The following is a 19,536-nucleotide window of genomic DNA, read 5'->3' on the forward strand; positions in this document are numbered from 1 at the left end:
ATCTAGTTACGACAGGGCTTCTCCGCTTCACGCTCCTTTTGCATGCGCTAAAAATATTGAAATGTCCTTTCACTAGATGAAATGAAATCTAAACTTACACAATTCGCAGGTTGTTTTCAATGCCAAATGTTGTTATTGTTCAACACGCTCGCACGAAACTAGTTTTTTCAAACCCAAGGTTGTTCCTGTTTAAATCTTTATCGGCCATCCACACCCTTTTTACAAGAAAAATGAAATTCAAACTGCTCCATAGGAAGAAAAGAAGCTGACATGGGCGTTTCTTTATACTGTTGGAAAAGAATCTCAAGTGCGGCCATATAAAAGAACTTGGAAAATGTGTCACTTAAGTTAATCTAGCCAGTATCGTCAGAAGATCACGAACCCTCTCTCAGCGGTTTCGGCAGACTCGTGCAAGTATATATTAAAACCCATTTTTCATCCATCACATACCTTTTTTTAAAAAAATCTCTTTCTTATATTCCCGCCAACAGGATGAAGTCTTCAACTGATCTCATGATCACCATGGTAACGGCACTTTTCCTGGTTGGCGGAATCTCATCACTTCCGACCAAAAAGGCTGTGACGAGTGGCGGAATAACGACAGCCACCACCTTGAGCAAAGCCGAATTTACTCCGGCTGCTGATAACAAAGGTTACATCCGCGTGGTTCTCGACGACCCGCAATTAAAAGAATTGGCTGCCTACGCTACCGAGGAGATCCGATTACGTCAGCAATCGCCAGACCTCTCGCTAAAGGGTATTGTCTTTGCTTTGAAACAAATTTCCACGTCCAACAACTTCAAGGTGACTTTGGTGCTGGCCAAAACGGGCGAGAAACCTTCGCAATCTTTGCTCTGCAACGTCGACGTTGTGGTGGATGGAACCAACAACGAGCGGCGGCTGTCGAAAGCGGATTGCATCAGAGCCAACATTGTCAGCGGTATTCAATCAATAAGTTCAGACGGAACGTTTCAAGAGGACGCCGATCTGGCGGCGGCTATCTTCGCCGCTACCGAATTTAACCGTCAAAATAATTCATCTTCGCTAACCCTATTGCATTATACCGCTTCCGGCTCGTTGGAGATGATATCCGGCACGGAATATAAACTCCAGATGCAAATGAGCGACAAAAAGGACCAGGTTCTTTTGTGCGATACAAACGTCTTACCGAGAACGCCCAGGATACTGCACGGAGTAGAATGTAGCGCTTCCGCTGGAAGAACGGATAAGGACGATGTCGGATCTTATAACGCGGCTGACGTCAAGGATGCCGATGTTAAAGAGACGGCCGAATTTGCGGCCAACTCGCTAACGGAGCGGCAGGTTCACAAATTGAGTACTGCTGTAGCAGGTGCGGATGATTTGTTGAGCCTGGTGAAGGTTGCCAAAGCCTGGAAGAAACCTGTTCGCGGAATCCAGCGGAGACTTCGCATGACGTTGAGTAACGAAGGAATCACCGAGCCGTCATCTTATTGCTTGGCCGTCGTCTTTGAAGATAGATTGTCGGGAGAATATGAACTCGTCAACGGTCCCGGAACTACCGTCTGTTCGTCGACGCCACCTATTGCTTGAATTGAAAAGGCTTTAGCCAAAACATTAAAACTTGTTGCATAGTTTAAACCACCTTCTATCCTTCTACAGTGTAATAATTTCAAAAGGCTAATAACAAAGCGTGAATAAAATTGTTTAAAATTAATTTGTGGGCTTTCTTAATGAACATTACAATAAAATTTTGAAAGGGTGAAAAAGAAAGAAGGAAAATTGGCACACATATTCCTGGATGGCAATTCGTTTTCATGACGAACGACTTACGTTGGGTAAAACCAGGGTTGAACAGAATTCTTGGTATTATTACCCCCTTGGACAAACGATGATTTCCTAATATTCTACGTAATGCATTTCTTTCAGTTGGTATTGGAAATTCAGTTGCTTGGCTGACTAGAAAATTGGTGGCCCAGATTGTATCGTACTGACATCGAAAGGTGAGTTTTAATCTGCTGTTTTTAATGCTATTGCTATCAGAATAAGTTTATTAAGTGTTGCAATATTTTATAGAGATTCGTTTCGAGTTGCTCGACTGTTTCCCATAAACAAGCTCAATGGAGGGGTCTATTGCCAAGAAAAGAAAACTGAATCGAACGAAACCAGAGAGTTGGAACGATGTGAAATTCACTGATTCCAACACGAACGGTTCCAAAGAGATTTTTGAAGCTGTCAGGATGGGATCGAAGGATGTTTTAAAAAAATTACTGGCCACAAACGGACTAGATGTGACATCTAAACTTGCCCAGTCCTACAACGAAGAGGGTGAAACCCCCTTGCTGGTGGCAATCAAATGCAAACACTTGAATGTGGTCAAGTTCTTGGTCGAAGATTTGAAAGTCAATATCGGACAGATTGGTCGATTTTTCTGGAAAATGATGGATTATTCGGAAGTGCTGCCATTATTTGCATCAATTATCTCCGACCAGCTATCCATTATGCAATTCCTTTTTGCTGAAGAAATGAAGTACAAATCTACAATCAGTTTGGATTCAATTATGTCGAGCTCCATCCCTCGTCCGCAGAAAATCGACCAACTGGAGCTGATTGGCGCCACTTTTATCCTTTTCAAAAATGTTTCATCGATTTCACAAGAAGATGATGGAATAAATGACCCGGATGAACAGCAAGGAAGGATGTGCTGGAAAGAAGCCATGACCCTTCGCCTTTGTCCAGCGGACGGTGAGCCGCAAATTCCGAAGATTCCGTTCCAATTATCCGATCGTGGTCGCAAAGCTTTTGGAGATCTTGTCGAACCGATGACATTGGAACAAGTCGTGCAATCGCTGAAGAGTCCATCTCTTATCGGTGAGGCTTTCTTGGTCGCTATCCGATACCTCAGCCGAGCTGGTCTTTTCCCCAATCTCTTCATTCCTGATCGTTTCTATACGCATTTTCTGCGTGAGTATTATACGTGTTCTGACATTGGTTATGTGTTTAAACATGCCATGTATCTTTTGGAATTGCTGGAGCCCTGCAAATGGGAGGACGATTTTCTTGGGTCAACAAGTTCAATACTGCATCATTACAACAATGATTTCAATAATTTAAACTCGGCATTGGATACCATAGCCTCGGTAATCAAGAAAATGGGATGGAGTCTAGATTCGAAATTTGGTAGTGGCATGCTGGAGTGTATTCCGATGCCGACGGACTTCGACAATTGCATGTTTATCTTTCGCTTCTGTTGCAACCACATTAGGAGAGTGATCGCACAGTTTTGCCACGATGGCCAGCTTACCATTATAGCTCGTCGTTTTATCACAGATACAATGGAAGAAATCACAATTTTGCTGATTGAAATTTCCGGCTGTATTCTCATTTTGATGTCCCAGCTGACTGCGGAAGAAATTCAACAATTGCAGCAAAGCATCACGGAATTTATTCACCTGTGCGACCAGACGGGAACTTGTCGTTCTAAATTTTTTAACTATTTCTGCGTTTTGATGGCCAGTGATGGTGACCATTTCGAAAATGTTGGCGTTATAATCATCCAGCATTTTATAGACTCCGGTTTACTGGATCCCAACGCAGTGGATGACGAGGGAGACACCGTACTACACCATCTAATCTCTCGTCTACAATTTCACTGTGACACCGGCATTGAAAAATTCAGCTTTACGGCTCTAGTACAGATGTTGGATAATGGCGGCCAAATCGACAAAGTTAACAACGATGGCCAAACAGTTCGTGGTATTCTCGCACACTGGAAATCAGAACTAATAGCCAAGGATATTCTAATCATCCTGATGGTATTGACTCGGTGATTAACAGACCCGCACTTTTACCTCTGACCTCCTGCTGTGCCCAGCTAATCCGGAAGCGGCAAATTCCTTTCGAGAACTTGGAGCTTCCGTCATCTTTGAAATTGTTTCTTCGCCGTGGATATTAAAGTGTATTCCTCCTTTTAATTTTCTTTATGTTACTCAGAATTGGTGTATTTCCCTAGTGGAACAATTTTCCTTGGAATTTTTAATCATCATGTTTCACAGAATTCGTTGCGCAGACGTTGTACCCTTCCATTGTGTTGGATGATGGTTATAATTACTTTTTGAAATACATGAAAATCAAGATATTGGTCGTTTCGGTACTCCCGTAAAAAAAGTGATTGAATTCAGTAGAAAATGTGAAACTCGGGTGTGTAAAACTTGTCCGATTTGAAAGTTCGAGAAACCAGTCAATTGTCAGAGGTCGTAAAATTTTCTTTTTTTCAGGATGGCAAAATTGGTAAGAAGCCACCTTGTCTATGTCCAAACCAATTGATGACGACATGACGTAACGAGTTTAACTAGTTTTCTAAAAGTATTATGCTCTTTGGCTGATTGGCTCGGAGCTATAAATAATTAATTATATGTAAGAAAAGCGAATTTCTCTTCGATTTTATTTAAATAATTTAATGTATTATTTCTATTTTTCTTTTAAATAGATTTTGAAATAGGAAATTCAATCTTGAATTTTTTGAAGCTAGTCAGTGGTTACCATAGTTACTGCCCCAATGTAGACGCTTCTTGTTTTTCGTCAATTCGTGTCGCGTGTGTGTCACACTTTCTCTCGTAATTTTCAGTCTTAAAAATTTATGGTAAATTTGTAAATAAATGCAATTTGAAATCTCATTATAGCTGGCACCCTTTTTGGGTTCTTCTTAAAAAAACATTTGCATTTAATAAGGAAAAGTTCGTCATGTGGGAAAGTGTATGAACATTGAACATACGCGAAGAGCCGAAAATGTAATTTTCTAGTTCAGTGATTTCATCAACAGTGAAACTGAAGAAAAACAAGAGTTTATTGTCAAGTTGGTTCAGTTGAAAACAGACTCTAGTTCAGGCAAGATGCATTGTAAAGAGGAGGCAAGTCCTTCCTCCAATTCACCAAATTCTCTTCAACAAAATTTGAACAACTACTTCCCTACTTCCATCAAGCTGTCATCATATGTTGAAGCATTACGGCCATGGTCTTTCAGTGCTTCTCTAATGCCTGTGCTGTTGGGCTGTGCCATCGCTCACAAAACGACTGGTGAATTCAGTCCCATCGTCCTGGTTCTTACTTCTTTGTGTGCTCTCTCAGTCCACGCTGCTGGAAATCTAGTCAACACATACTTTGACTTTATCAAAGGCATTGATAACAAACAGAAAAGTGATGACCGTACCCTAGTTGATCAGCTCCTGTCCAAGGATGAAGTTGTCACTCTTGGTGCCGTTCTGTACGGATTGGGCTGTGTGGGTTTCATTGCACTAGTCTTCCTCTCTCCGGCCAGGATGGAACATTTGGCACTAGTCTACTTTGGTGGTCTTTCCAGCTCGTTCCTGTACACCGGTGGAATAGGATTCAAGTATATCGCCCTCGGAGACGTCATGATACTCATCATCTTTGGTCCCATCACCTTACTGTTTTCCTATTTGGCACAATCTGGTCAGACGGAATGGGCTACGATTTGGTACGCCATACCCTTGGCGCTCAACACGGAAGCAATTTTGCACAGTAATAATACGAGAGACATGAACACGGATCGGAGAGCCGGCATTGTGACACTTGCCATTTTGATTGGAACACCCGCATCAATCGTCCTGTTTGCCTGTCTCCTTTTCCTACCTTACATGGTCTTCGTGGTTCTGGCACTGCACTACTCCAAGTGGCTTCTTCTGCCTCTCATCACCCTTCCGTCTGCCTTCCGTTTGGAAAAAGAATTCCGCAGTGAAGATATGCGACACATACCGAAAAAAACGGCCAAACTTAATTTCTTCTTTGCGCTTCTCTATGTCTTGGCAATTGGTTTATGCCCTAGCACTGAATTGCCCCTTTTCTCACATTGAAAACGAGCTAAATTGTAAGTTAATTTTGTAGTTTGAACAAAACGATTAAACAACTCATGACCAAATTTTTCTTTATCTTCATCATTTCCACCAGAAACTTACAGAGAAACTTGTACTCAAAGATCGAATGTAGTGCCACATTCTGGGAGGTAAATAGAGCATGCTCCCGGGTTCTAAGATGGTCTCAACATAGGGGGCCGACGAGAAAAGCGGGAACCGTTTCAAATCTGGTTTTTCTACATCAACTTGACTGGTGTTGAAAAGTAGTTCTTGCTCATAAGGGTAAAGAGATGATGTCACTTGCTCCTCGTACAGGCGAATGTATTTGGAACCGACAACTTGACTGAGAAAGTTATGGTCAGGATCGTAGTGAAGAGGAGATATCGTCCCGAGCGGTCCAAACCAAGCATTCACGTTGATGTCATCACACGTACCGAGGTGGCAGTAATCTGGAATGACGATATCGTTCTTTAGCTGTGGAATTTGCTGGAAAAGCTGATACTGCGCTAAATATCCTGCCGCTTTATTCGGTTTCAAAATGTAGTCGTCAATGAATTCGTTGATGGTTGTAAGAGATTGAGACCAGGCGTCATCTGTGTACTTTGAACCAATTTCAATGGGTACTGTTCGATATCCAGCGACTTTTCTCAAATAGTTCACGCTCCATCGTCTCTCCTCCATAGCTGGCCAAAAATCCATCGCTCCTAGATTGCAAAAGAAAATGTTTTATTAACAGTAAATATTTAACAGCACATGTAATTTAAATACCTGTTATTACTACTGGTTTTTTGTTCATGATGTCTAGCAAAAATGTTTCTATGCTAGGTAATTGGACAGTTTCTATCAAGTTCTTTTGATTTAGTTCAGGATAGCATTCTTTGCCCTCTTCTTCTTTGTCTGTCTCCTTGAAGGTACTTTTAGTTTGGGATGACTCCCATAATTTCTCGTTAATATTGCTAGCAATACTGCTAAGCAAACCATCCAGTATTGGCTCCCCCATGATGAGCCCCATGTCACATGCTGCAATAGCGTCAGCTAGATGCAAGCTGGAATCTTCATCAAGTTTAAGATATACAAGTGTTTTAAAAAGTGAGATGTAAGAATACAATTGTCTCCAAGCTGGATCCACATCCTTCCACTGCCCAGTATGTAATTGCTCCCAGACATAGCTAAGCGCTGCATCTATTGTCAACAAAAGACTAGAACATTCAGTATTTATAGGTTGGGATGAAGAAGTAATGCACAGTTTCAGGTAACTTTCAACAATTTCACTGAAAAGTTGCAGTATGGATGGATTTAGCTTTTTTGTGTCTATTTTTTCTATATGTAGATCTTCCTTTGTAGAAGGAAACTGAACAAAAATCTCCTTCATTTTTTTTTACTGATAAACTGATCTTAGCCTACAGTCTCATTATGTTGAACTTCAGCAACTTCCAAAAACGCAAACTTGTTTTGAATTTGGAAGCAGACGAAAATTTTGACACAAGAAATGGCAGACGATTTTAACGGCATTTTTAAAAATGGGGATTCAGTTCAATATTTGTCTCGATGTCTCGACGTGGTTTCGGTTTTAATCTGATTACCAAGATCGTTATCACCTTTAAGTCCTTGCAGTTGACTGTTGTATTTGATTGCCCTAGTTTGATTTTCATGTGACGTTTTCTAACAAGTAAGCATATATGTTTCTTTGCATCACGTCACGTGGAACCTTCTAATTATTTGAAAAATAATTATCTAGTGAATTATAACGGTGAAACTATGACTTCTTCTCGAAGAAAATTGGCGTTGAAGACCCAGCCTGGAGATCTTTCAAAAGCCCTTATTCTCTACCAACCTTTCCCAGGAAAACTGAGCTTCGGGAGGAATTTAGCATTGTCGACTGACCCAGTGAAGGAGTGTAAGCCAGACATCCAACAATTAAAATCTCAATGTGAAACAAAAACCAAGAAACAGAACAATCAAACATGTGATAAATCTGATCCAAAGAAGCTCAGTCCTGGTAACAGGTTTTCATTGGGTTTTGTAGTGGTTGCAGTTGTGATATTTTCACTAATCAGCTCAATTATTAGGGATGATGATATATGTGAATCTTCAAATTCCATGACAATTGACCTCAAGTTACTGAGTAGTGAATTAAAAACTAACCTATTTGGGCAGGAACTAGCAGTTACAACCATTGCTAATGTTCTGGAGGAATTTCAGGTGACAGTTGAACAACTGACAGTGCTTGTCCTTTTGGGTGGATCTGGAACAGGGAAAACGTGGACAAATCACTTAATTGGCAATTCGTTGCCCGAACATGCGAATCAAGCGACATTACATCTCGGACCTTGGTCAAGTTCGCAAGAAATCGAGAGGGCTTTCAAGAGTCTGGAATGCTGCCGTTGGAATTTCTTCTTCATTGAAGATTCAGACTATGCGGACAATCAGCAGATTGAAACTGTGCTTGATTGGGCGGTTTACGTTAACCAGAATATATCATGTTCTCATCGAAAAATCGTTGTGATCCTGACGAGTAATTATGGCCAAAAAGAATTTGCCGAATTACTTTTACAAGAACGCGAAAATTCGGGTACGAGATGGACTATGAATCTCGTCAATCTTCAAGAGGCCGCTAGTAAGTTGACCTCCCCTCTGATCAATGCTTTTGCCCAACGGAGACTTCACTTCACTCCTGTTCCTTACCTGCCTCTTGAGAAGATGCAATTAGAGCAATGTATTCGCCAGGATCTGATGTTTAAGAAGAAATCGGCCCCTGTTGATGTGATAAATAAAATCACGCAACATTTTCAATTCGTGCCTCCCCAAAAGAAATATTTCGTCACTTCGGGCTGTAAAACTGTATCTACATTTGTCAATCTATATTCGTAACAAAGTCTGTAGTAAAGAGGAAAGGTTTTTATTGTGTGTTTATCGATGAATTCAGAATACAACATTCGAAACGTAATAGAATGCTTCGTTATCTCCCCCACAGATGAGAGATTCTCCGCAAACGTCGACACTGTTCACTGCTAAAGGTAGGGATGGCAGAATTTCTCTGATGTTCAGCTGTTGAGTAGCCAAGTCTCCGCTTAGCCAAAGATTAGTGGAGAGTCCATCTGTGATTCAAACGCATGCTATTGAAGAACCAATGACAAAAATTATGATTAAATGATTTTTTTACTTGAAACAGAAGTCTTTGCGCCCATTGGAACCCAATGCCAAACGGCTCCTGATTCGCTAGCGGTAAAAAGGTGATCCGCTCTTTCCGGGTGAAAGCGCAATTCATTCAAACAGCTGTCTGAAGCTTCCATGACCGTAACTGGGGTTTGGGCCTTGCGCATATCGTATACGGTGAGCATTCCATCATAGCCACCCACAGCCACTATGTGTCCTTGAAACGGATGTCTGTCCATGACTTAAAGTTTTAATTATTTATATTCTTAATAAATTAATATGTTTTTAACCTGTCCATGCTGGTTACCCCAACCTATTTCAATATTAAAATCAGATTTAAGTAAATATTTTATATGAGCTGACTGTTTTTGGTCACCTCTGAATCCTCGGCAAGTGAAGTTGACTGTACTGGTTTCTCCGTTGTGGATCGTAAATCCCATAGTTTGATCATGCCCCTCGAATTGCCCGTGAAAATCTCGTTTTGCGAGGTGAAAACAGCTGCATTCAAGCTGCAACTATCAGCATCTGAAAGTGCAATCACACATAACATGATTTTAGAACTATCCATAAGCTAGACCTAAGTTCCCCGGTCTCGACCGGGCCCAAGTTACTAGTCCCACTATAAAGAGGAAATTTCTCCACTAGGCATCAACACAGGCCAGTGGTAAGTTGGAGAAAAAAAGCAAATATACCTATGGTTTTATAAGGCTTATCTTGGTTCATTCTCATCAAGTTTAATTTGCCATCTTCTCCAATAGATGCTATCTCAGGAGATTGGCAGACAATACCTGTGGCAGGAGCTTTGTTACTCCTATCATGAAGATTGAATATATTATTTTGAAACTAAATTGAATTTGTGTAATTACTTGAAATGATGAATGTCCTTCCATTGATGAACTACTTCCAGCTTTTTGCCAATTCTCACCATCATAATAGTACCATTGCCCAAAGCAACAAAGAAGTTTGATGTGTCATAAAACTGGGGATGATAATGGGTTATTATGTATTGCACATGAATAATTAGTGAATTAACCAGTGTTCAGCAACTTACGGAAATGTCATTCACATCACTAGTAACAGGAATAGTGGACACTTGAATCGGATCATTATTCTGTTCATCTGGTGAAACAGTATTCCACAATGACACCTCATTTTGCTGTAGAAAAAAAGATCATATTTATTTTAAAAATAGTTAGTGATTCCATATATATATGAAACCTCATCATCCCAGCTACCGGCAACAAAATACTCTGGATTGGGACGGCCGAATGCAGCAGGCCGTTGCCAACGCACTTTTCGGATCTTTTTTGAAACAAACTTGGCACAAACTGTTTCAACCATTTCAATAAAAGAATGTTCTTTAAATAAACACAGATAAACCGAAGAAATTGAAAAACCGGGAATTGAAAACCGAGAAAACCACTGCAAGTGTTGATTTTCCTTTGAAACAAACAGACGACTTTTCAAGAAGAGTGAAAAAATCAAGAATGTTGCCAACTTTTATTTTTATGAATATGCAAATAATTTCAGTCAACGTATATTTTATGTATGGAAATACTTTAACTGATAATTAAACTAATAATGTGTAATTTTATCTCTATTGCAAAATCAGTTTAGGTTTTTGAAAGTTAAAAACGGCAACGTCTTTGTGTCATCAATACCATGACATTAGAGACGGTAGTGTAGGGAAAGTGTTGTGATTCTTGTGAATCTGAAAAAGTTTTACAAGCAAGAACTAGAATCGCGAATATTATTTGAATTATTCTCAATGTCTTAGATCATATACTGTTATCCAGTGCAAAATTACAATGGCCGTGGCACTTTCTGATGATGAAACGATTGTTGTTCCATCATCACTTTCTTTCATTTCGTGCACAAGTTTGTTGTCAAAAAGCCAACGTCTACTATTAGGGTTACTCCTGCTTCTTTTTGTCGATGTCATTTGGGTAACACGCAGTATTTTTTTCATTTGTTCATTGACCATTGCTCATTCTGATGTTTTCTATTTGGTAGGTACTTTCATCAGAGTTGACAAAAGTAAGGACTTGTACTAATAATAATTCAATACAAACAACTTTTTTCACCAATATTTTTTTGTAGTATATTTTTCAAAATGCAGAATATGACAAGCCCTTCTTTACTACCTATTTCAAAACAAGTTTCTTCATGATTTATTTGACTGGATTTATTTTTGCCAAGTCTTGGAGAGAACAGTGTGTTGGACATTCATCAGAGTATCAGGTTGTTTGATCAATATGAAACTTGACCAAGATTCTTTTCCTTACAGTTCTTTCTTATCTTTTATTTTACAGCAACTAAAGCAAGATGTGATAGAAGACCCAGAAGATCCCTCATCAGTGCTTGTGAGTTGCAATATTTTAAAAATATGTATATTAGAACAAATATGTTATTGCTGATGTTATTTCAGAGTGGACCGGTATTTGTTCCAATGAAAAGTGGTGAAGAGCCTGGACAACCTATTGTTATTAATGAAAATACTGAAGAGAGCAGTTCAAGATCCGTTCGATTCAATGGAGTCGTTGAGGTTCGTCTTTTGAGTACAACAATTTGTTCCGGAATTTTCAATCTGGAAATGGTTTCTTATTCAGGTCCGAGAGTTGTCACCCAATGAGGCTGTAGACGCTTTGATGGCTCGGTTATCGTATTCCGCCTCAATCAGAGCTGAAGTTGCCACTCGGCGGTGCGCTGAAAAGCTTTCGTCTTTGGAAACGATGAAAGTTGCGGCTACATTTTCGCTCTTGGTAATGGTTTAATAGTTTGAGGGTTTAAGAAAATGGAAAATTAACTTTGTTTCTGTATTTTGTAGTGGTTTTTAGGCAACTACAGCTATCAAGCTGCTCTGTCACATACAGAAGCTGGCCTTGTGAATGTATTATCATCCAGCAGCAGTCTGTTTACCCTCCTGCTTGCTGCTTGCCTACCTTCTGGCACGAGTGATCGATTCACTCTCACTAAATTCATCGCAGTTGTTTTCAGTATCGCTGGAGTGGTTCTGGTTAGCCTTTCAGATTTAAAAGTAGAGCAGTCTATTCCGGTGGGTGCAGGATGGGCCCTAGCCGGTTCTATGTGCTACGCTGCCTACTTGGTGCTTTTGAAACGACGAGTAGATCATGAAGATAAAATGAGCATTCCTATGTTTTTCGGTAAACCTTAGACATTATAAATCTGTAAAACAGTTTTTCATTTTCATAATCTTATAGGCTTCGTCGGACTTATCAACACTGTTGTCATGTGGCCAACCTTCTTTATCCTTCACGCAACCAAACTGGAAGTATTCGTGTGGCCGACTCAGCAACAGTGGCTATATATTGCTCTTAACGGACTTATCGGCACCGTTCTCTCAGAGTTCCTATGGCTATGGTAGGAATAATACCAATTATTTTGTACAATACGAGTTTTTAAATGATCTTTAATTTGCCTTTGTTATAGGGGTTGCTTTCTGACGTCATCGCTAATTGCTACCTTGGCCATGAGTCTGACTATTCCCCTGTCTATGCTGGCTGATGTAGCTGTCAAACACATTTCCTATCCCTTCTTGTTCTATATCGGTTCCATCCCAATGTTTCTCAGCTTTTTTGCAGTCACCCTTTTGTCACACTGGGAGGAATGGGATCCCGTTGCCCAGTTACTTAACCGGATCGTGGATTCCTGCCGCTCGCGTAATAGGTAAGATTTGCTTTCTGTTCATTTGATTTTGATTTTAAAAATTCCAGTATTTTGAACACGAATGTTTACATACAAATAGAAGCCGGTCTATGGACTACACTGACGACGGAGAGCAGCGCGAGTCCCTAATCGATCAACCCGAATCCTCCTCGGAATAATAACATTCCAACACTTCCGCTTGAAATGTTCTCAAGCTACCTAGTCAACATCTCGCCATCCATTTGTTACGCTCACGCATTTGAATCATTTGTCTCAATGACGCTCGGTAAGAGGTAGAAAGATATTCTCGACTGACACATTCCCTTCTTGCGTCTCAGTTCGATTAATTTGCACAGAATAGGACAAATTTCCCGATGATATGTTCGTAACTGATTACTTTCTTTCACAAATTATTGCCTGTTCATGGAGAAATCACAACCGTATAGGCCTACCGTCTATTTAAACGTTTGTTTCTGTTCACCCTCGTATATCGTTAGAAATACTTTTCCTTGACTCCCTAAACAAAGAATTCCCTCAATGGAAGTCTTAAATTCGACAACTTAAAATATATAATCTAAATTGACAAAACAGATTCAATTTTTTTTTTTAAAATTATTATTGTGACTTTCGATCACATTTTCATAGAAAATTTTCCTTCGTGACTACTGTGGTCCTGCTATGGTGTATTCTGATTAACTGAAATTGTCCTGCCACTTCACACAGAGTATTCTTTGAAGAGTCGTCGGGAGATCTTGTTGAGGCGAGTTTGTAAGGCCTATAGCCTACCGAACGAAATAATCAAGCACACTGTAGGTCTACAGTTCAGAACTATCTATCGATTTGCATATGTTTGTTAACATTTCTTGAACTGCTGGGAGCTTGGAAGAACTCTCATAATGTTAATATACAAAACGTATGTTCAATATTTAAAATTTACGTACCCCAACGACATGTGTTTCCTGACATGTGTAATTATTTTTCCCTTGCTTCAAACGATATCAAAATGTGCCGGCCAGGCGTCCATTTGGTCGCATTCGTTTACTGTATGTCCCAGACACAACAAAATGTCTTTTGGTTTGTATTCCATATAAGGTACTAGGAAGAACAACGACCTCCGCAGCCTTGACCGGTAGCTGCAGGGAAGACTATTTCCGTGGTACACGGTATCTGTCGTCTGTTGCCAAATTCAATTCCTCCTTCGTGTAACGATGAAAAAGAGAAAGTACTGTAACCTACTTTTTCACGCGGGAAAAAAGCAACAGGGGCGGTCTCGTGAGAGGAACTCGGAGCATGAGCTTCGCAGAATATTCTTTCTTTCGATCAGATGCCGGTTGCCTTTTTCTTGATGAACACAGCTTTGCATTGCGTCTCCTCGTGGTAATGTAAAAAAAAGTTTTCAAGCACTGTCTCATTTGATCTTTTGTAACCATTCGTTCGTTCAACTTTCCATAGAAACATTTGTTGTCGGTTTATTCCGTGCTCTTTCTCGGCCTTCATGCCTTTTTTTGTTTTTATTTAGTAGAAAATGGTGTTTAGATTTCTGAACACACCACTTGTTCGAACTGTTGTTAGATTCGGCAAAGTTATTGCAGTGGAGAAATTTCGGAAGATGTGGTCAGCAAATCAAAACCTGCCTACGAGGACCGATGCTGATGATGCAAGAGAAATGTCGCGTGACGAAAAATGGCTTGCTCGTATGAAGTGGTTTCACACTATGTAAGTAAACTTAATTTTTCAACCGTCCATAAATGACGTTACCCAGTTTTTCTCGATAATGGACATTAATAACATTTTAAATATCTACCTCTCCCCCGGTTAAGGCGTTCAAAATCCCGCGACACCCCCACATCATTTATGGACGGTGTTCTTTGACTGATTAACATCACGTTGTAATTTAACTCTTAACTTTTAATTAAGGAGCCCTGAAAGTGAGTTCCTAGAATAAAATGGTTTAGTTCAACCGTTAAACACCAAACAGAATCCAGTCCTGTCATCAAGCAAGTCATCCAGATGGGAAGTTGACAAAACCTGAAGATATCTAGCGTCACTTTCGAAATTTTTGTTACTGTTGTACCTTCTTCAATTCAATAACCTAACTTTGTTTTTGTTTTGTTTTCTTGTTTGTTGGTTTTTACCAATTCCCTGTGATGTTTTCTTTCAATTTTTTCAAAGTATTTTTTTAGAGTGTTTTCTAGTCCGTAACTGGAAATGTTTTTAAGTAGTCAAAAGTCAAGCCGTCGCGCTCGCGCACTTAAAACCATTTTTTCAACTAAACGCTTGAAAAGCTCTTAAAATAATGTGGCAGCCAGAGTTAGAATAACCCGCGAAAAGCAAAGAGTGCAACCTTTTTTCGCTCTTGCTCTTCAGGTAAATACCCGAACTCTGGTGCAGTCATTCTCAAATGCCACCAAATGTAAAAGCTTAAAAAACATTGGCATGTTTGATTCTGGTAGTTCAGCAGTCAGCTCGAAGGAAGAATAAAAGAAGAAGCTTTTTTCACACGCCTTCGTCTTTCCATTCTTCCCTCGGGCTGACCAAACATGCCGATGAGATATGGTAATTGTAATAGATTTAGATAAAACCTTCAGTTTATTCATAAGAATGAATATTACTCTCAGGGATAAATTATATTATCCACATATTACCCTAATTATGATATCTCTTCTCAAACCACCCCATTAGAAAATCTTCGGCCAAATCTATTCTGTTGAAATGCTTGAGATGACAAGACACGATTACACGCATTTGGTGCTGGATATAAATTATGGAATTTTGAGTTTTGTCGATTTTTTTTTTCATTTTTTTGTTGTTGTTTTGTCAGAGCCATTAACTTAATGTAACGTTAATGGCTCTGGTTTTGTTGGTTTAAATTAAATTAATTGCGCTTTTTCCGTAAGCGCGAATATTTATAAAAAACGCAACCATGTAATCATAGCTTTTGAGTTTCGTCGTTTCGTCTCGTCTGCTGATCATTTCCCGCCTATTCGTGACTGTGTCTTGTGTGTGCAGTTGTGCTTGTGCATTCCTTGCGATTCCTTGTTTAGATTGAAATTGAATGAACAATTAAAAGTATTTACGCATAAAAAATTCGTCATGTTTGCACAAAAAGGAGTGGAGCTGGTACAAGAACTGGAAAGAGCAAGAGATTTCCTTCCACCATTCAATGTAATTGTGTTTTAATATTTTGTGATGAAAGTAGTAAAACTTTTTTATTTTTATTTGCAAAAACAGGAAGATGGAGTCCGTCAGGTACTCGAGGAAATGAGAGCTTTGTTTGAAGAAAATCAAAGAGATGCGTAAGAAAATCCAAACATATAAAAGGGAATTATGTATACATTACTTGACTTTTAGGAGCTCTGCTGTTGCTGGAGAATCGGAATACATAACTTCAGTACACATCCGACACTGTGCACTGGAAAGAAACAAAAGGTAACCACTGAAAGTTTGAAGTGTTTTCATTAAAATTCCTAATTAAGTTTTATTACTTTTGAAATTTTAGATGCCTGATGGCCTACCTTTACAATAGACTTGAACGTATAAAAGAACACCGCTGGCATTTTGGCTCTGTCCTTCCATCAGATATCAAGGCTAACATTTGTGAGCCTGAAGCTCAGTTCTTTATTAAATATAGTAAATCCCTTGCTGCATATATGAAATCTATTGGTGAAGGAAGTTACTCACTTGATCTAACACAGAACTTGAAACCACCAAAGAATCTCTACATTCAAGTTAAATGCATTACTGAATTTGGAGAGTTTGAAACTGAGGATGGGGATATTGTTGTATTGAAGAAAAATAGCTTGCATCTCTTACCTCGTGTTCAGTGTGAGTTGCTTATTGCTCAAGGAATTCTTGAGCATGTTTCATGATTTTTTATTAATCTTTATTGATTACAGAATAAAATAATGTACAGTATACAATTTAAATAATTCAGAATTAACAACAATTTAAAGTAAGTAGAATTTATTTTAAATCAAACAACTCATACCATTTAATGAATTATAATTTTATTATCATTTTTCTTCCAGCATTAGTTTGATCACTTTGATCTTTTCAATTAACTAATTTATTTAAGTAACCCAAAAGTCAAATCAAGAAGTGTAGAAGAAAAAAATCGCGTTTAAAAAATGTCGCGCTTTGACGCGAGCAGACGATTTTGTTTCCCTCCGGCAACCGGCATATCTATTTATCTAATTCATTTTTTTCTTTTTATAAACAAACTGGAACTTTGCTATCGCTTCTTTGGATGAGCTATGAACTCACGTGGGGGAGGGTTATTGGGTTATTCTAGATTATTATAAAGACGTTGAGGAATAAGACTAATCGTTCTTTGTTTCCAGACTACTTTACTTAAAGTAAGTATATAATCCGTTGCTTACGTGAACAAGCGAATTACGAGAGTTGATTTTGTGATTTTTGACTTTTTGACAAATTTTTTGAATATTAATTGCAAAATCGAACAAGACTTTCACAAATTTCGGTTATGTAATGCATATTTGAACAATCTCACATGATTTGATTGCTTAAAAATGTAATAATAGTTGGGAAACCTTTATTATGGTATTTCATTTGACGTATTACAGTCAAACTACTGTAGTGTTATGAAGCAGTAAAACTGTTTCCATTTTATTGAGATATTCTGACTAATTTTTCTCAATTTCTTCACCAAATCTGTTACAGAAATGGCATCTTCAGGAACTGTAGCTGTCCTAGGCGGTGGCATCAGTGGTTTAGCAGCAGCATATAAATTGACACAAATTCATCCTGCTCCCAAGCGTATTGTTCTCTTTGAAGCAGCAAGTCGTTTGGGAGGGTGGGTACACAGCAGCAGGAATGAAGATGGTGTAGTGTATGAACATGGTCCACGAACCGTGAGGCCTGTTGGAGAGTCAGGAATGACAGTTTTAAACCTTGTTCAGGAACTTGGGCTTCAAGAACAAGTCATGAATGTTCAATATGGCCATCCATCCTCTCTTAATCGTTACGTTTACGTTGATTCGAAATTAGTCCGATTGCCTACCGAGTTATCTTCTTTATTCAAGACCGCCCCTCCCTTTCGCAAACCTCTGCTCGCAGCAGGCCTTCGTGACTTGTTTACTAGAAAAAGTTCCCAAAAAGACGAATCCATGTTTGACTTCGTTTCTCGTCGTTTGGGTCCTGATATAGCTGAATTCGCTATTGATCCTCTGGTGCGTGGGGTTTGCGCTGGAGACTCCAAAGAGATTAGCGTAAATTTCTTGCTGAAATCACTTAAAGATGCTGAACAAAAACACGGCCGTATAGTGGTTGGGATGATAGCAAATGCATTGCGCAAAACTCCACCTTCAACTCTTCCCATTTCGGATTTAGCAAAGAGAGCCAAGTCAGAACGATGGCCGGTATGGAGTTTGCAAGGTGGACTGCAATCACTCCCGGAAACTCTAGCAGAGAAAGCCGCAATGGCTGGAGTAGAGTTATTCGTCGAAGCTCCTTGTACAGGTATATAAAGTCAAAATAGATTCAATTTTGTGTCATCTTGAAAAATAATCTTAAACTTTTAACAGATCTAGAATTCCGAAAAGATGGAAGCTTTGTGGTGAGATGCGGTGAGGAAGAACTGCATTCTTCCAGGGTGATAAGTGCATTGCCGGCATTCAAACTTGCCGGATTGGTAGAAAAGGCTCATCCCAACTTAGCCCAGATGCTGAAATCTATCAATTATGTAACAGTGGGACTAGTCAATTTAGAATGGACCGGTCGAAAGTTAAACAAAGATGCTTTCGGTTTTCTCGTGCCATCGACTCAAAATTCACCGCTACTAGGTGTCGTCTTCGATTCGTGCAGTTTCCCTCAAGGCGATCGAACTATCGTGACTGCGATGATGGGCGGGAAATGGTTTAAAAGCTTATTTGGCGATGTTACCGAAGAGACATTGCTGAAGGTTGCCCTTGGACAAATGGAATCAGTGCTGGGCATCAGCGATCCACCTGTCCGTTCACAAGTTCATATTCTACGGCAATGGTAATTCGAGTGATAAAGTTGGCTTTTGATTTGATATTAAATCTTTTAATGACTTTTTATTTTAGCATTCCTCAATACGTTGTTGGCCATTATGATCGAGTGAAGGAAATTCGGCGATATGTTGACGACAACAGACTGGGCCTTGATTTGACGGGCGCATCTTTCGATGGTGTCTCAGTTAATGACTGTGTTCACAATGCGTTTAAAGTGGTCGAAAAATCGACTGCAAAGGTTTCTGTTTGAAAATATGTTAGTGCAATGAACCCTGCATGGCTCGAAGTAGAAGTTGGGGCTTGTCTTATCAGAAAAAGGTTATTGATTATCTCAATATTCAACGCTCATAAAGTTTAGCGAATGCTTTGTTATTGGGGACATTAAAATACAACAATGTATTTGTAAATTGATGTGTTTTAGTCACCTTATAAGTTATAAATGGTCACCCAACATGTTAAATTTTCCCTACAATTCAATTCCCTAGTAAGCACTAAGCAGTGTTTTATGCGTTATTCCTCCATTATTTCATCCAACCAAACTTTTGTTTTAAATTTCGATATTTGTTATGTGCGCACTGGTGCACTGTACTGCAGCATTCCATTATTTAGATAAACGAGTAAAAGACGAAGACCACAATTATAACAATTAACAAGTTGTAAAAGAAATTCCGAGGCGAGGAGCTACGGTTATGCAGATATGCACGAAATTTTGTTGTTACATTTTAAGAAATTTTTTATCCAAAGGTACATCTTTTATCTAATAGTTATATAGCTTCTCACTCTAATCACAGTAGTCTGTGCTCTAATCTATAAAGCAAAGTAATATAATTTATTAGAATCTGAAATCTGAACCACTTGCACCAGCTTGC

General features: G+C 39.3%; 7 protein-coding genes across 8 annotated transcripts; 6 read left to right on the top strand and 1 right to left on the bottom strand.

Moving 5' to 3' along the window:
* Positions 1-180: 180 nt before the first annotated feature.
* On the top strand, positions 181-4,257 carry LOC124208129. Of its 2 annotated transcripts, XM_046605848.1 has the most exons (3): positions 181-414; positions 492-1,982; positions 2,056-4,257. In XM_046605848.1, the coding sequence occupies exon 3, from the start codon at positions 2,100-2,102 to the stop codon at positions 3,807-3,809; it is 1,710 nt and encodes a 569-aa protein (XP_046461804.1). In that variant the 5' UTR covers positions 181-414; positions 492-1,982; positions 2,056-2,099; the 3' UTR covers positions 3,810-4,257. The 2 variants fall into 2 exon arrangements, with proteins under 2 accessions (XP_046461804.1, XP_046461805.1); XM_046605849.1 differs by lacking the exon at positions 2,056-4,257 and having other exon boundaries at positions 293-414; positions 492-1,696.
* Positions 4,258-4,547: 290 nt separating this feature from the next.
* Positions 4,548-5,917, top strand: LOC124208132 (ubiA prenyltransferase domain-containing protein 1 homolog). The gene has a single exon (XM_046605853.1). It carries the CDS (start codon positions 4,872-4,874, stop codon positions 5,850-5,852), a length of 981 nt encoding a protein of 326 aa, XP_046461809.1. The 5' UTR covers positions 4,548-4,871; the 3' UTR covers positions 5,853-5,917.
* LOC124208135 (lysine-specific demethylase 8-like) lies at positions 5,907-10,480 on the bottom strand. Its single transcript, XM_046605857.1, has 10 exons — positions 10,227-10,480; positions 10,060-10,164; positions 9,875-9,987; positions 9,701-9,819; positions 9,385-9,533; positions 9,299-9,321; positions 9,016-9,239; positions 8,855-8,950; positions 6,621-7,184; positions 5,907-6,556 (listed from the first exon to the last, which is right to left on the bottom strand). The coding sequence occupies exons 1-10, from the start codon at positions 10,347-10,349 to the stop codon at positions 5,934-5,936; spliced, it is 2,139 nt and encodes a 712-aa protein (XP_046461813.1). The 5' UTR covers positions 10,350-10,480; the 3' UTR covers positions 5,907-5,933.
* Positions 7,324-8,799, top strand: LOC124208131 (torsin-2A-like). The gene is made up of 2 exons (XM_046605851.1): positions 7,324-7,521; positions 7,591-8,799. Coding segments are annotated over exons 1-2 (1,134 nt in total). The 5' UTR covers positions 7,324-7,520; the 3' UTR covers positions 8,724-8,799.
* Positions 10,481-10,661: 181 nt separating the features above from the next.
* Positions 10,662-13,052, top strand: LOC124208130 (solute carrier family 35 member F5-like). Its single transcript, XM_046605850.1, has 10 exons — positions 10,662-10,954; positions 11,022-11,045; positions 11,109-11,249; positions 11,321-11,371; positions 11,437-11,553; positions 11,618-11,770; positions 11,836-12,172; positions 12,230-12,389; positions 12,459-12,695; positions 12,775-13,052. Exons 1-10 carry the CDS (start codon positions 10,817-10,819, stop codon positions 12,851-12,853), a joined length of 1,437 nt encoding a protein of 478 aa, XP_046461806.1. The 5' UTR covers positions 10,662-10,816; the 3' UTR covers positions 12,854-13,052.
* A 2,614-nt stretch (positions 13,053-15,666) lies between these two features.
* LOC124208137 (DNA replication complex GINS protein PSF1-like) lies at positions 15,667-16,589 on the top strand. The gene is made up of 4 exons (XM_046605859.1): positions 15,667-15,839; positions 15,906-15,970; positions 16,026-16,103; positions 16,174-16,589. The coding sequence occupies exons 1-4, from the start codon at positions 15,768-15,770 to the stop codon at positions 16,541-16,543; spliced, it is 585 nt and encodes a 194-aa protein (XP_046461815.1). The 5' UTR covers positions 15,667-15,767; the 3' UTR covers positions 16,544-16,589.
* A 242-nt stretch (positions 16,590-16,831) lies between these two features.
* LOC124208136 (protoporphyrinogen oxidase-like) lies at positions 16,832-19,074 on the top strand. Its single transcript, XM_046605858.1, has 4 exons — positions 16,832-17,029; positions 17,355-18,152; positions 18,218-18,674; positions 18,740-19,074. Exons 2-4 carry the CDS (start codon positions 17,357-17,359, stop codon positions 18,915-18,917), a joined length of 1,431 nt encoding a protein of 476 aa, XP_046461814.1. The 5' UTR covers positions 16,832-17,029; positions 17,355-17,356; the 3' UTR covers positions 18,918-19,074.
* The last annotated feature ends 462 nt before the right edge of the window (positions 19,075-19,536 follow it).

The sequence above is a fragment of the Daphnia pulex genome, chromosome 11 (genome assembly GCF_021134715.1).
Source record: "Daphnia pulex isolate KAP4 chromosome 11, ASM2113471v1".
NCBI classification, from domain to species: Eukaryota; Metazoa; Arthropoda; class Branchiopoda; order Diplostraca; family Daphniidae; genus Daphnia; species Daphnia pulex.

Excerpts from the sequence above, each read along its gene's own strand:
- LOC124208130 (XM_046605850.1), top strand. The coding sequence starts at position 10,817 with ATGGCCGTGGCACTTTCTGATGATGAAACGATTGTTGTTCCATCATCA. Across the intron at positions 11,554-11,617 it reads GATTCAATGGAGTCGTTGAG|GTCCGAGAGTTGTCACCCAA; the intron begins GTTCGTCTTTTG and ends TTTCTTATTCAG. Across the intron at positions 12,390-12,458 it reads TCAGAGTTCCTATGGCTATG|GGGTTGCTTTCTGACGTCAT; the intron begins GTAGGAATAATA and ends CCTTTGTTATAG.
- LOC124208129 (XM_046605848.1), top strand. The coding sequence starts at position 2,100 with ATGGAGGGGTCTATTGCCAAGAAAAGAAAACTGAATCGAACGAAACCA.
- LOC124208137 (XM_046605859.1), top strand. The coding sequence starts at position 15,768 with ATGTTTGCACAAAAAGGAGTGGAGCTGGTACAAGAACTGGAAAGAGCA. Across the intron at positions 15,840-15,905 it reads ATTTCCTTCCACCATTCAAT|GAAGATGGAGTCCGTCAGGT; the intron begins GTAATTGTGTTT and ends TTGCAAAAACAG. Across the intron at positions 16,104-16,173 it reads GCACTGGAAAGAAACAAAAG|ATGCCTGATGGCCTACCTTT; the intron begins GTAACCACTGAA and ends TTGAAATTTTAG.
- LOC124208135 (XM_046605857.1), bottom strand. The coding sequence starts at position 10,349 with ATGGTTGAAACAGTTTGTGCCAAGTTTGTTTCAAAAAAGATCCGAAAA. Across the intron at positions 10,165-10,226 it reads CCGGTAGCTGGGATGATGAG|CAAAATGAGGTGTCATTGTG; the intron begins GTTTCATATATA and ends TTTTTTCTACAG. Across the intron at positions 9,820-9,874 it reads AAGGACATTCATCATTTCAA|GAGTAACAAAGCTCCTGCCA; the intron begins GTAATTACACAA and ends TCTTCATGATAG.
- LOC124208136 (XM_046605858.1), top strand. The coding sequence starts at position 17,357 with ATGGCATCTTCAGGAACTGTAGCTGTCCTAGGCGGTGGCATCAGTGGT. Across the intron at positions 18,153-18,217 it reads CGTCGAAGCTCCTTGTACAG|ATCTAGAATTCCGAAAAGAT; the intron begins GTATATAAAGTC and ends AACTTTTAACAG. Across the intron at positions 18,675-18,739 it reads GTTCATATTCTACGGCAATG|CATTCCTCAATACGTTGTTG; the intron begins GTAATTCGAGTG and ends TTTTTATTTTAG.
- LOC124208132 (XM_046605853.1), top strand. The coding sequence starts at position 4,872 with ATGCATTGTAAAGAGGAGGCAAGTCCTTCCTCCAATTCACCAAATTCT.